Source organism: Engraulis encrasicolus, unplaced genomic scaffold, assembly GCF_034702125.1.
Source record: "Engraulis encrasicolus isolate BLACKSEA-1 unplaced genomic scaffold, IST_EnEncr_1.0 scaffold_25_np1212, whole genome shotgun sequence".
Taxonomy (NCBI): Eukaryota; Metazoa; Chordata; class Actinopteri; order Clupeiformes; family Engraulidae; genus Engraulis; species Engraulis encrasicolus.
The window spans coordinates 1,534,438-1,550,025 of NW_026945544.1; the positions used below are offsets into that span (position 1 = coordinate 1,534,438).

Genomic DNA, 15,588 nt, shown 5'->3' on the forward strand with positions numbered 1-15,588 from the left:
CTCACAAGTGACAATTTATAAATCACTTTCTTTATTTAAATCAGCGTTAGGCAGTTATGCTATGAACCAAACAAAACAACAAAATGAAAACGACACAAAAAATATCCAGTTACAATAACTGCTCTTGGCACTGGATGAACTTTTTTTGGAGGGCGGGAAGGAGCGGGGAGAAAAATAATATATAGTTATATACTGAGTATGAAGTGCCATGAAGTACACACGTTCAATATAGGGGCAGAGACCTGAACATTGCCTTTTTCATTTTTTTCCAAACGTCTCCATACCCAAAGACACCAGGTCCTTTTTCTTACAGTATGATTATAACCCCTGCCCACCCCCCACCCCAATGACCGTTACCATGACACCAGACCATAATCTGGGTATCCAAGTCCCTTATGAAGACTTCTTATAGATGTCCACAATTTTCAGAAAAGGGAAGACAACAATTATGGAGGAATCTCTCAAAGCGTTCGAAAAAGGTGAGTGCGACAGGTACTTGTCTCAATGCACACGTGACTTTTACAAAACATCTGTGCAACCAACACTGACACAACGTCATGAAGTAATACACTGCAAGAGAAAAAAAAGAATGCATATGAAAAAGTAGAAACAAAAGACCATAAAGAAAGAAAAAAAATCTACATCATCCAAAAGAAGGAAAAAAATAAAACATACAAACCAATTCCCCTCCTAGAATAGAAATGATACAAAATTCATAATAATAATAATAATAATAAAGACAATGACATAGAAATAGAACAGTCCTCATATGGAATAGTTAAGGATGTTTTAAGGGGCGGGGGGACTGGCCAGTGGCTGGTTTTAAATAGCATCCAGGGGTCAGGGAGGGGTCTACCAGAGGCCATCAAAGACATCAAACCCAAACCAGGGGAAAGAGAAAGCGCACTTCTTTTTTCTTTTTACTTCAAAACACCCATATGGACCTGTGCCATAAACCCCCCTCTTACACACACACACACACCCTCACTCATACAGACACACACACACCCTCACTCATACAGACACACACACACACCAAATCTTCTTCTCAACAAAGGACAAACAAACACAACTGGGTTGCAACAAGCCAGCCAGCCAAGACAGAAGGGAGGGAGAGAGAGAGAGCGCAAGAGAGAGGAAACCAGGAAAAGAAAGAAAAACCTGCACTCGTTTGGAGAAGCCTGCCTATTAAAAAAATGATCCCAGCATCAGAGCTGGCATGACACGTGGCAATCATGACATGACATCATATGACATGGGTGAGTTAATTTGGTTTGTCCAATCACTATGGTTACTACTAGGGCTAAAAATGGCATCGTCCCCCCTAACCAAAGACATGGGGGGGAACAGTGACAAAGGTTCTACCCCACCAAAATCATCACATCGACCTTCATCCTGCACCAAACCACCCACTACAGTCCAACATCTCCTCTTTTCTCACCCTCCCTCTCTCTTCCCATTTATCCTTCTAAGGATGGTGTGAACCTGTGAAAGAGGAGGCTAAACCGAAGCGGGTAGTGAGAGGTGAAATTATTATTTTTCTTCTTCATATATTCATTACTGTATTGTATTGGAGACAAGTGATGTGGTGTGGGTCCTTCAGATGGGGTGAGAGGGGTGCTTCACGGGTGGGGGGAGATGATGGGTGAGCAGTGGGCGAGTTTTGGGGGGGGGGGAGAATGGGCAATTGGGGTCGGGGGAGGGGGGGGGGTTGGGGGAGCGTTGGTTGTCGTGGGTTTATCTGACGGTGACTCCGAGCTTCTCGAGGACGCGTACGCCCTTCTCCTCGTACTCCTCGCGCGTCAGCCAGAAGTTGTCCTTGTCCTTCATGATGTCAGCCAGCACAGCTCCGCCCAGGAACACCATGTGCTTGCGCCGCGGCGGGTCTTCAATTCGGATCTTGAATTTCTATCGAGGAAAAGAAGCAAAAAACGATTAACTACTGAAGAAGTTCTTCTGCATCAGACAAAGCCCTTTTCAATCATACAGTGTTACCACTTTAATGCAAGAAGAGATAGGTTAAAACATGGCGCACGCAAGCACACCATTTCAAATGTATCAACACCCTTGGGTCCCACCAATCATCAACTGGTCAAGACACTGCAAATCTGCTGTTGCTTCCTTAAACAAAACGGCCTTGCGAAAGCCCTCCAAACAATGTGGGGGTGAACAAAGCAAGCTAAAAACACCCACGTTAATTGCCGCACCACATCCTCTTAGTGGGTAGCTGCGCCGATGTGATTGTCCATTATCCAGTACCATCCATTATCATGGAGCACAGGCTGAACAGGTGGGTGGTGTTTGGGGGAGCCCCCTCGTGACAGTGGACAAATGAGGAAAATGAGCCTTTAATTTACCTTAAACGCAGCACGAGGACAGACACAGGCAGCCAGGCCCGTTCAGGCGGACAGGCAGGCAGGCAGGCATGCCCACAGACATGACAGACATGCTACTTTCAACAGCGGCAGGCCTGCAATCCACATGTAATCGATCATCTAAAAATAGGGTTCGGGACATGCAGGCCATGGCAAGCCAAAATTCAAAATGGCCACCAAGAAGAGCCAAAAACAAGACACATGGTCGACCAGCCAGGAGAAGAGCCAGGAGTACACATTCAGAGCATCCATTCGTTCTTTCGTCCAGGCCCTGAAATCTGTAGCCAAAAGCACCACACGTGGCTATTGGGGGGGGTCTGGCCAAACCCCAGCGTCCCTCCCCGGCCCAGCACTCTAATCTCAACCACCACCTGCTGGTAATGATGCGAGTACAGTTTAAATGTGGAGGAAGGATGACTCCAGGCCAGCCCTGCAGTATAATGGCCGTACTCTATCCAGACTGGCCATCAGCCCTTCTACGTAGGTCCACTACGTTATCAGCCAGGGCAGCACAGGGATATTCAGGGTCTCCTTCAATGGACATGGTTGAGTGCACCGGTGTCTGATTCAAGATCCAAGAGTCGTTACAGTCGTTGTCAAAAGGCAACGAAATTGTGTTAGGATTACAACACTCAGTAGTAGTAGTAGTACTAGTTTCCCAAGTAAAGTGCAACAGGGCAAAAAGTGACACCAGTGCTTGGTTCCCCCATCCAGACCAACCAGCAAACAATGGAACTGTTTGCGTGCAATGGCGTCAACATGTGCGCTACGTTTCAATCAGTGTGTCCGAGCAGACTTCCCAGTAGGCCACAGTGGATGCCTACATCTTGATCAGACGTTGGTTATTGGGTGAAGGCAGATCCATCCAGGGGCTGGTTTTACGTGCAAGTTACAGCATACTATAAAATGTGTACGAGTGGCAAATCTGGCATATTTAAAGGGGCACAAGGTAGGATGACATCGTTTGTGTGGTGCCTGTGGCATGCGGGTAACGAAAAAATGCTGTTCAAATAAACTCGCTGTGAGAATGTTTTTCATCGCGGAATGCCAGCAGTTGATACAAATCTGAATATGATATGTAAAGCCATTTTTCGTATGATAAGTGTTTCCCACGACCACTCTGTCAGAAGTTGCATTCAGGGTTTTCTGACAGCGAACCGTGAAAGTGGTCGTGAGAGCCATCGTTCACGTACTAATGATTCACATAACCATCGGCCGACTCGGTACAGTGATTAATTAAACTTTTAATCCCACCTGGAGGCCCTTTAAGAAATTGGGGAAGCCATGAACCAGTAAGAAGCCTGTTGGTGTTTTTTTCTGTTAAAGGGACACTGTGTGAGATTTTTAGTTGTTTATTTCCCGAATTCATGCTGCCCATTCACTAATGTTACCTTTTTCATGAATACGTACCACCAGCATCAAATTCTAAGTATTCATTATGACTGGAGAAATTGCACTTTTCATACATGAAAAGGGGGATCTTCTCCATGGTCCGCCATTTTGAATTTCCAAAAATAGCCATTTTTAGCTGCAAAAATGACTGTACTTGGACCGTACTAGAAAATATTTGTTTATTACTTAGTAAACTTTCATGTAAATATCAAATTTGACAATAGGCAGCCCAGTTTCAATGAGCAGCATAGTTGCAGTACCTTTTTTGACCATTTCCTGCACAGTGTCCCTTTAAGAAGCCATTGGCTCCATTACAAACAGGTTTATTACAACTTCCTCTGGCTCAGCCAATCCAGTTTATCACTTTAACACCTTGGTAGTGTTATTCCTCCCCTCGCCCCTGTTGAAATGCAAACGATACTTGAGGCGTCTGCCATTAATGAAGTGTGACGTCTCCTCAATTTGAATGTCTCCCTATTGGGTGTCAGTGTTTCCATCAGTCATCCAAGTCCACCTGAAAGGGACCTGATATCGTTCATGATGATTGAGGTGTGAACTCCATCAACAGAGTCTTTAAAAGAAGTTCTGGTGAGTTCTAAAAAGGATTAAAGATAATCCAGTTATTATTGTTGGTGTAAATCCCTATTTATAGGATTGCATTGGCTCAATGGTATCGGTTACATGTTTGATGATGGCATATGGCAAACAACATAAATAAATGTGTTTTCCCATATGCCTGCATCAAACATGCAACACAGCTAATGAGGCTAATTTCGCTAACGCAGTGTGATTAAATGTTCCCAAAAGACAACCGATGATCTCCGGTGATCGCATTTAAGAAAAAAAAAAGAAACAATATGCCCAATATGCCTTCAACTCCGGATAACTCCTTAATATCCTTTGCGATAGTTACTCTACATTCTACCATGATCTACTCACCGAGAGCTTCTCCACGTCTCCTTTCAGCACGCGCTCCAGGTAGAGCTGTTTGAGTTCACGCTCCAGGCGAGAGGGCAGGCCGGGATACATGGTGGAACCGCCCGACAGAACGATGTGCTTGTAGAACTCCGCTCTGACGGGGAGAAAGGGGGAAACAAAAGAACGCTAGGTGTGACACATGCAAACACCATTGACAAGGGAAAGGTCATAAAACAGAAGCACCAGCAGCAGCAACAACAACAGAATAGAGCAATTTACATTGATGGGGAGTAGTGCAATCTGCCATTGTCCTTTTTCATTATTTCAGCAACTTGTCTTAAACCTGAAGGTCGTAATTGTTAGGATTTAGTTTACTAAAAGATGGGCTTGTAAAACCTCACTCTAGTATGTTATGCTAGTATGTTATGTTATGCGAGGCTTGTGAGCACAACCATTAGTAGAGTAAGGAGAATTGCCATACAACAAGGAACTGAGCCATCACAGTCATACAAACACATTTCAATTGTCTAAACTGAATAGTCTTCAGTTTATGAATCATGACCACAGTTACTTATTTTATACACCCTTTTCTTTTTTACTTCGATTTGAACACATTTTTTGTATTGCATTTTATTTCATTGTGTTTTACACGCTTTTCTCTTTTGCCTTTTTTTACAATCTATTCAAAGCGTATTGAGTCCATGTAAACATATGAAATGTGCTACAGTGAGTCCAATATGTATTTGATCCCTTGCTGATTTTGCCCGTTTGCCCACTAATAAAGACATGATCAGTCTATAAATTTATGATAATATGTATTCAAACATGGAGAGACAGAATATCAAAAAGAAATTCCAGAAAATAACTTAAAATAATATATTTTAATTTATTTGTATTTAATTTAGGCTAATAAGTATTTGACCCCTCTAGCTAAAGAAGATAAAGCGCTTTGTGGAAAAGCCCTAGTTGTCTAGCACTGAGGTCAGATGCTTCTTTTAGTTGATGACAATGTTTGTGCATATAGTAGAAAATATTTTTGCCCATTTTTCTTTGCAGATTATCTCCAAAACATGAATAGTTTGTGGCTGTAGCTTGGCAAATGGGAGGTTCAGTTCTCTCCATAGAATTACTATAGGGTTAATATTTGGAGACTGTCTAGGCCACTTCACGACTTTAATATGCTTCTTATTGAGCCACTCTTTCGTTGCTTTGACTGTATGTTGTGTATTATTGTCATGTTGGGAGATCCAAAAATGGCCCACCCTTCAGTGTAGTGGTGGAGGGAAGGACGTTTGCACTCAGGATTGCACATTACATGTCTCCCTCCATCCATTCGTTGACGATGTGAAGTTGTCCTGTGCCTTGGCCAGACAAACACCCTCAAACCATAATGATACCACTTTCATGCATGATGGTGAGGAGGGTGTTCTTGGGATCATAGACAGCAGTACTCTTTCTCAAAACACATTGAATTGTGTTAATGCCAAACAGCTTGATTTTGGTTTCATCTGACTACAGCACCTCCTTATCATATCCTAAACCAGCCTGATGTCCGTTGGCAAACCTCAGGTGGGACTGCACAGGTTCCTTCTGAAGTAGAGGTACCATGTGTGCACTACAGGATTTTAACCCTCTGTGGCATTAAGTTCTACCAGTAGTTTTCTCAGTGATTTTGGTTCCAGTAGCTTTGATATCATTGCCTAGTTCATCCCGTACAGGTCTAGGGTGCTTTCTTTCTGTTCTCATGGTTATCAAATCCCTACAAAAGGTCAAATCTTGTATAGAACCCCAGACAGGCTGATGGATAGTCATTTCGTATTCCTCACATTTTGGAAGAAATGCATCAACAGCTGGGTCATTAATACCCAGTCTCTTTCTTGTGGCTTTGCAGCCCATTTAATCTTTGTTCAGGTCTAAAATCTTGTCCCTGATATCATTTGACCGCTCTTTGGTCTTTCCCATGATGGTGAGGTTGGAGTGTGACTGATTCACTCATACTATGGACTGATTCTGCTGATTAAATGTGTCTTTTATGCATGTTAGTATGTACAGGTGTCTTTCATTCAGATGAAAAGTTGATCGGAAGTGCCCATCTGGTCTGTGGGCCCGGAACTGTAATCAGTTGGCAGGGGATCAAATACTTATTTTGCTCGATGAAATGGAAATAAATTAATATATATTCTCTTCAGTTAATTTCTGGATTTTCTTTTTCATATTCTGTCTCTCCATATTATAATACATATTATCATAACATTTATTGACTGATCATGTCTTTGTTAGTAGGCAAACCAACAAAATCAGCAAGGGATCAAATACTTATTGGACTCACTGTATATAAATAATATTTGACTTGACTTGATTTCCTGAGTGACCAGCCACCTGCTCTGCTTAGGGTTTAGGTGGGTTGTGGTTTCTTTACGGACACGTGGGGTGTCTGGAGGGCAAAGATCTGAAGGCTTCTCTCTCCCTCACCTGGTGTCTATGTCTGCAGCCTGGATGGTGTTGAAGAGCAGTTCGGCCACCCCGACCCCCTCCACGTTGATCAGGTGGGGCTGGAACAGGGCCTCGGGGGCCTCGAAGCGCTCCCCACCCACCTTTATCACACGGCCATCAGGCAGCTGCGGGGGAGACAGTAGAAACACAAGAGATCAGAGAGAGGGATGGAAGAGAGACCGGAGGGGGGGGTGCAGAGAAATGGAGAGAAAGAGATTTGCACAGGAGCAGAGCTGACAATTCCAGGTTCAGAAAGTAAATCCCCTCTCACATAAATTTGATCCAATCAGTTCTGAATCAGCTGATTGCAATGAGCACTCAGGGCAGGTAGATCAGCTACTCAGTGAAAACACACCAATCAGCTGTTACCATTACAAAGTAGCCTGATTCAGGAGTTGTTCCTGAGCCTGGGACTGACGCATCTAAATGGTGAGTCAACAAGAGAGAGCAACAGGTGGCAGGAAGCAGGATGGAGGTCCCTGAGAATTGGGCACTGGGCGACAAGTCGATAAATAAAAAGTAAGGGCACTTCAACCTCTGGTAAATTAGTCCAGTTCAACCCTTAAAAGGTTGTTCATTAATTTTGTTCCACGCAAATTTGCTTTTCTTTCCTTTAAAACAAAATAAAAAATCTTTTTAGGGCTTTTTTCCATTATTTGACAAGACAGTTGTATTTGGAGATTTGGAGAGAGAGACGGGGGAGGATCGGCAAATGACCCGTGCCGGAATCGAACCCGGGTTGCCGGCGAAGTAACCTAGTGCCTTACCGTTAGGCCACAGCAGGGCCAACTTGCTTTTCTTTTGGCACCAAATCACCAACTCTCTAGTCTCTAAACATCAGTCTTCATAAGCCAGATCTCAAATCTGCATCCAATGAACCCCAACCACACATTCTGTACGTCTACAGCATTGCGGGGGGTGTTCAAACCCATGTTTCTAAAACCTCGCCCAGAGGACAATATCCGTTCTTAATGATGCTGCACAAATGGGTGTAATTGTGGCGGATTGGATTTGTCCTGCACTCCTCAATGGGAAGCAAAGGGTACTTCTTTTGGAGAGAGGATGTGCTCTCAAATCATGTTTCATATTGACTTTGAAGTTAGAGAGAAAGGGGTGGATTGTTGGGTGCGTACTGTGTGTGTGTGTGTGTGTGTGTGTGTGTGTGTGTGTGTGTGTGTGTGTGTGTGTGTGTGTGTGTGTGTGTGTGTGTGTGTGTGTGTGTGGAATGAGTGAATGCGATGCATGTGGACAGCACATGAAACCAATTGGCCCCGGCTCAGTGATGCAGACCATGCCGTCCTGTGCTCCAGATCAAATCTCACCATAATCAAATTCTATTATGGCTCTGGTGGCAGGCGGACAGAGAGAGAGAGAGAGAGAGAGAGAGAGAGAGAGAGAGAGAGAGAGAGAGAGAGAGAGAGAGAGAGAGAGAGACATCCTCTCTGAACCTCTCCTCTCCATTTTTGCAGGGAGAAACTCAATCACCCGGATCTCATTCCGAGTGTGGGCGTCCCATCCCATCCCATGATCCCTTTCTACTCCATCCCCATTCTCCGCCATGGGGGAGTGGAGCGTCCACAAGATCCCACCCGGATAATATGATGCTCCATCACAACAGAGGCCAAGCGACAGAGAGAGATGTAAGCAGGATCAGCGCAGGGTGCAGAGGAGAGAGAGAGAGGGCGACAGAGCGAGCGAGAGAGAGAGAGAGAGAGAGAGAGAGAGAGAGAGAGAGAGAGAGAGAGAGAGAGAGAGAAAGAGAGAGAGAGAGAAAGAGAGAGAGAGAGAGAGAGAGAGAAAGAAAGAGAGAGAGAGAGAAAGAGAGAGAGAGAGAAAGAGAGTGAGAGAGAGAGTGAGAGAGAGAGAGAGAGAGAAAGAGAGAAAGAGAGAGAATATAAGGAAAAGTATGGTGAAAGACAGTTGGCGGGAGGTATAGAGTAAGGGAATAGTGCGGGAGAGACAGAGCAAGAGAAAGAGGAATATAGAGAGCATGAATAGAGCATGCAAGGAAGAGAGATGGAGCATGTGAGAGAGGGGGGGGATAGAGATAGAGAGAGAGAGAGAGAGAGAGAGAGAGAGAGAGAGAGAGAGAGAGAGAGAGAGAGAGAGAGAGAGAGAGAGCGAGCAAGGCCACATCAGACCCCTATGGGCCGTAGGGAGCAGCAGGGCGGCTACATCCATACAGGCCTGAGCCTCACGGTGAGTCATCAGCCAAGATGGCCGCCGCCTAGCCGGGCACACATAAAGGGCCCATTGATGGGGCGCCAGAGGCAGCCGCGCACAGCACAGTACAGCACAGCAGCTTGGTCGGAGGGAAGGAGAAAAAAGGAGAGGGAGAGGGATAGAGACTGGTGGTGGGGAGGTGGGGTGGGGTGGTGGTGGTGGTATCACAGGACAAGAGAGAGGGGTATGGGTCACAGCAGTCTGCCTGAATGGAGGTTGAATTGGCTGGAGAGAACGAGAGAGAGAGAGAGAGAGAGAGAGAGAGAGAGAGAGAGAGAGAGAGAGAGAGAGTGAGAGAGCGAGCGCGAGTGGGGGAGGGAGGAAAGGGGGCCAGTGGGGGGTGCTCCGGCCACACAGGAAATGATGTTTCGCGGCCGGAGTTGGGGGGTTGGGACGGACGGTTGTGGAGTTGTGGGCGCGGGAATAACCACACTGCCCTCATTGTTTTCGCCAACACTCAGCAGGTTTTTTGCGAAAATTAGTTTTGTGTATGTTTTCGGAGAGAAGGTGGGAAGGAAGGTGTGTGTATGTGTATGTGTGTGTGTGTGTGTGTAGGGGGAGATGGGAGAAAGATAATCCTCATCTCCATCATCACTCTGGTATGCTGCCCACTTCTGGGGAAAGCGAAATAAAGAAAAGGAAACAGAGAGAGAAACCCTCCGGAGAAAAATTCCACCCACGTGCTCGTTTAATTTCATATATTTCGTGAAGTCACAAGTACGGTTGAAAACGTCCTAGTCAGCACCTCACCTCCCATGCCGCCTACACACCAATCACTGGCTTCCCCTGGGCGAGAGGTGTGTCCCGCCTACCAGTGGACCACCCAATCGCTGCTTAGGCATGTGTCCAAAAAGCACAACACAGGGGGTCATGAGGAAATCCCCTTCACACACACACACACACACACATTTATAGTGTATATATACTGTATACGTATAACCCCATACTGTTAAAACAGAAGCGACTTGAGAATCTGAAACGATCAGTGGTGTGAATCTCTCGCAGCGAGGAGCTTTGGACACAAAGACCATCCAAAACCTCCAACACCCACAAACCCCCATGGCTGAATTGTTAATGCACAATTCAAAGTCACCACCCTTGGGAAGGTTGACTCAAAGTGTCAAAAGTGGGTTTGATTTCAGAAAGGTGGACAAATGAAATTAGCAGTGTATGCGTGCATGCACACAGACACACACAGTAGTCCTTCACAGGTTTTTGATAGCAGAAGTCAGGTGGTGCAACAAAAGCTAATGCGACAATATATTCTATCTAACTTTATTCACAAAACTGATTACTATAGCCAAGATTATGTCCAATGTTTTTCTACCAACAATATAATGATGTCCTTAAGCCTTCTCTTATGATTCCCAGTTTGTTTCTGTTAATTCCCGAAAATTCTTGTTAATTCCAATGGAAAGTTTCCAATTTTGACAATTCAGTACTTCAACAATGGTGACATCAGTTGTGGTTGTGCCACCTCCTGACGTCTGCTTTAAAACACGTCAAGGACCCAAATATAACTTGTATAATATATAAATATAACAAATATAGCGGGTTCAGATTTTTGTATATATATATATATCAGGTTGAATAAGGGGACCATTTTACTTCTAAATGTTGAGACTTACACATCATAAATATAAAACTTTAAATGTGTTCATACGGACATATATCTTGTAAATATTGTCACACTGGGCTAGTTTTCACATGCAGAGCATGTTAGCAGCAGGTGAACAAATCTTCGATTCAGATGGCCATCAAGTGAGCCAGCTAACCACCTTCTCAAATGTATTTGGCCAGGTGTACTCTTTGTTTGCCCACCTGTAGGAATGAAAGATATATTTAACCTCATATGGAAGCACTTACTTAACCCACTCGTTCCCAGTCAAAAAAAAAACAGACCAGAAAAAGAAACATAAATCCATGCCAGGATAATCAGTCAATCATGACTGAATATTTCAATATCCATTTTGGTCCAGTGGACTCATGGACGCATATTTTTAAGAAGTATATGTTAAGAGATTTTCCTTCTTTTTTTCATTTTGGTCTAATGGTAGTATAATTTGCTTCTATGCTTATTGACTACAAGCCAACATATAGCTCGCTAGATAAATAGGTCCACCTAAAGCAGTGGTTTTCCCCGCATGTGTTCATTCATTCATTCTGTGGTGGTACTGGAGGTCCGGTGCATAACTGGCCACCAATGTAGCCTGTCATAGGGCCGGAGTTGACACTACGCAGAAGTGGCTTTCATGCACTATTAAAGCACTGTAAGCAGGGGTGGAACTAATTACACACGTATGCCATCTGCAAGGGAGCAGGGAATGGGAATCAGGAGAGCATACGGGCGTCACATGTGATTGCTAAAAGATTCATGGTTGTGCGAATGTACTCAACAGATGCTTTTTCTTTCTTTTAAACAAAGCAACGCTATAGCTTAATGGCTACTCCATTAAGAGTGGATTAGCACAAAGACTGACAACTTAATCAAAATGTTGAGCAAGATGAGATGAAAGTGTGTAATACTGTTTCCTAGGTTAGTTTGTGTGTGTGTGTGTGTGTGTGTGTGTGTGTGTGTGTGTGTGTGTGTGTGTGTGTGTTAAACAGGACTCCACAGCTATAGAAAATTAGAACAAACAAAGCGTATAACAGTGGAATACATAAAAGATGGAATGACACTTCATTTTCTTTGTGTGTATGTGTCTGTGTACATGTATGTTTGAGTAACGTGGACTCCACGGCGCGTTTCTGTTTTCGTTGGTCTGTGTGTGTGTGTGTGTGTGTGTGTGTGTGTGTGTGTACCGTGTAGGATTCCACGAGGACGGTGGTCTCGAGCGCTAGTTTCTGCTCCTGCTCGATGTTGTAGCCCACGTAGCACAGCTTCTCCTTCATCATGCGCACCGTCTCAAAGTCGGCCGAGTGGTTGAACGCATAGCCCCTCAGCAACAAGAGCTGAAGAAGACACACACGTACGCACAAGTACACACACACACAAGTACACACAAGTACACACAAGTACACACAAGTACACACACACACACACACACACACACACACACACACACACACACACACACACACACACACACACACACACACACACACACACACACACACACACACACACACACACACACACACACACACACACACACACACGTACAAGCGGTTTAAAGCATAGCCCCCCTCAGCAACTGCAGCTGCATGCCCACCGCTGCCAGAAAACAGTCACACATCATCCATATGCTCACACACACACTCGCATGCTCACACAGACACATGAAAGCATCCATGCTGCCCCGCAGATGTACATAAAGCCACAACAAGAGACTTATGCCTTCAGTTGTTTCTTTCCAATTGGATCCACACTAAACGAAAGCCGGTGCCGTTAACCTTAATAAAGAATAGCTAGATCTGTGCTAATCCCCCAGTGTGCGTGTGTGCTAGAACCGCACTGTAAAAGGAAAATGTGTGATGAGCAAAAATAGCCTTGTTGCAATGATATGACTGTACCATGTTCCCTGTTAGACAGCAGGGTTATCGTATGAGGAAGAGCATCTGAGGTTTCGATTTCTTTTTTGGTACGTGCAAACTCATCATAAGGGAGTAAAGGATCACTTACTGTAGCTAAGCTGCTTTTCACTATATGTGTAGCCCCTTACCAGACACCATCCCACTTGGACTTTGCAATAGTCAAAAAATATATATAACTACCATAGTACTACACCACTATGACCGTGCACTGGGCCTTTGGTAATACATAACGAATACTGTAGACAAAGACAATTTTCAGACAATTTTCAGACAATAAAGTTTCATCTCATCTTATCTCTAAGGCGTTTCTCACCAAATGTTTAACTTGACAATACTGTATATGTTGGCCTGTTGCAATTGTAGTAATACCTGTATGGACACAGACACAGACACAGACACAGACACACTTACCTTGATGAGGTAACGAGTGATGTCTCGGCCTGCGATGTCGAGTCGTCGGGTCAGATGGGGCAAAGAGAATCCTTCATACACGGGACAGATGTGCGTGACACCATCGCCCGAATCCACAACCACGCCAGTGAGAAGACCTGCAGACACACGCATACATACACACATCATACATCCATCCAACCATCACGGGATGCAGAATAAAGATTTTATACAGCTCCTGGCAGGACTGTTGGGGGGTGGGGACAATATAAATCAAGCTGAAATGCAGGCCCAAAAGATAATAAATTCCATGAGAAAAAAAGCCAAAACAAAACCAAATGCAGTAATAACTAACCAGCTGTTGAAATGGAACACAGAAAAGACATCCTGTGAAAAATGATTCTCCTGAAACAATGCTATTCATTTTTGGAGAGCAAGATGATGTCTGGATGAATCGTCTTTATTTTTTTACCTTGAGCGTAAAGAGTGAGCACGGCCTGAATTGCGATGTAAACACCACCAAATTGATACGTCTCGAACATCACCTGCACAGAGGAGACAGAGAGCATGGTCGTTATCCAAATCACAGCTTCATAACAATCATTACTATTGCACAGTAGTAATCACAACGTTTCAACTGCCACAAGAACATGGGCCTAACTTGTGTGCATTCTAGTTAAGTCCTTAGCAAAGACAACAAGGTCATCACTATCAAAACTTCAACATTCACAGGTACCAAAGACAAAGAGAAATTATCATTCTCTAATGTAAATCAGGATGGTGATCAAGTCGGTGCAAAATGAACAGGTGACAATGGGGTCGTGGTGAAATCATTTTTCTGGGTCATCTTGAGCAATGGGACCATGTACAACTGAATCATTCACTAGCTAATCAGAAATCACCAGGGTTCCAGCGAGAGGAGCAAGATAGTGTGTGTGTGTGTGTGTGTGTGTGTGTGTGTGTGTGTGTGTGTGTGTGTGTGTGTGTGTGTGTGTGTGTGTGTGTGTGTGTGTGTGTGTGTGTGTGTGTGTGTGTGTGTGTGTGTGTGTGTGTGTGTGTGTGTTGTGACACAAACATTCTTGTATTATTATTGCCCTAGAGCAATGGTGCTCAAACTGTGGTACGTGTACCACTGGTGGTACTTGAGACATCTCTGGTGGTACTTGGAAGAATCATTTTTTTTGTGCATTGATTTGAAGGCTGATCAAGTTGTTGCAGTCGAAAATGTCTCTTTGGTCTCACATTTTGTAATAACATAATGCAGAATAATACTAAAAAGTGAAAGACGTTTGCTGCGATGTTCTAATGTTGGTTATCGAGGTGGTACTTGGAGAGCTCAATATTTTCTCTGCCCTAGAGACACTAACACCACAGCTCTTCCATTCAGAAAACTATTGCCCAAAAAGAGCCACAAACATGGCGGCTAGTTGCTATAAATACAGGAGGACGGTGTCATAATGATCTTCCATGATATTGTCTTCAACAGTGAAAAGTAAACGTGAACTAGAGCCAGATACAGTACCATTTTCAGTGGGAAATGGTGATATTTTAAGTTTATTCACCCTCAATTATATTCTATTACAAGAAAAATACACCAAATCATACAGACAATTCGAAGCATGTTTTACATTCAGTTAGGAAAAGACTGTTCTCCTAGCTACGCTGGCATACTTTGACTTCAATCAATTCAGTCGGGCTCCTCCACGTTGAAAATATAAATTTTACGGAATAAGTTAGGCATTTCCTCTGTGTACGAGGACTGCTGCTGGCAAAGACACATGCTGCTCAGTGGGTTCAATATGGAGTCGGCGTGGTGCCAGGCCCAGATGGGAAGCCTGTTACCACAACTGAGGAGCACACGGCATCTGTGCCCTGCCCACCCGCCCCTCTCCACACACATGGACAGCAGCTTCTCCAAGATGGCCGACCGCCCCGCTCGCTCGCTCGCTCGCTCCCACCATTGTTTTGAGCCCTACTGCCACAAACCCGCCAACTCTTAAGACCGTGGGCTTGGGTTGATGGAAAGAACTAAGGGGAGACTAAACCTGTGTTGTAAGAAACCATGTGTACTTTGCACTCACACATTGCTGGTTAAAAGCAACCACATGCTTTGGTTTGCTTAGAAAAAGCAGACATTTTAATTAGATTATTAGCAGTAGTAATAACTTAGCAGTTGATGTAACAGTAGTAGTACACTAGTGGTAGAAGTACAGTACTAGTTACATTAGAATGAACAGCCTTCAAGCAACAGAGCTAAGCAACG

At 44.3% G+C, this 15,588-nt stretch overlaps 1 protein-coding gene across 2 annotated transcripts in view; it reads right to left on the reverse strand.

Moving 5' to 3' along the window:
• LOC134442854 (actin-related protein 2-A) overlaps positions 1–15,588 on the reverse strand; it is a 23,189-nt gene continuing 7,601 nt past the window's right edge. For both annotated transcript variants that reach the window (XM_063192804.1, XM_063192805.1), the window contains 6 exons: positions 13,798–13,870; positions 13,347–13,483; positions 12,204–12,353; positions 7,158–7,303; positions 4,707–4,839; positions 1–1,908 (listed from right to left, as the gene is read on the reverse strand). In XM_063192804.1, coding sequence (XP_063048874.1) covers positions 1,738–1,908; positions 4,707–4,839; positions 7,158–7,303; positions 12,204–12,353; positions 13,347–13,483; positions 13,798–13,870 — 810 coding nt within the window. In that variant the 3' untranslated portion in view covers positions 1–1,737. The remainder of the gene's footprint in view (positions 1,909–4,706; positions 4,840–7,157; positions 7,304–12,203; positions 12,354–13,346; positions 13,484–13,797; positions 13,871–15,588) is intronic.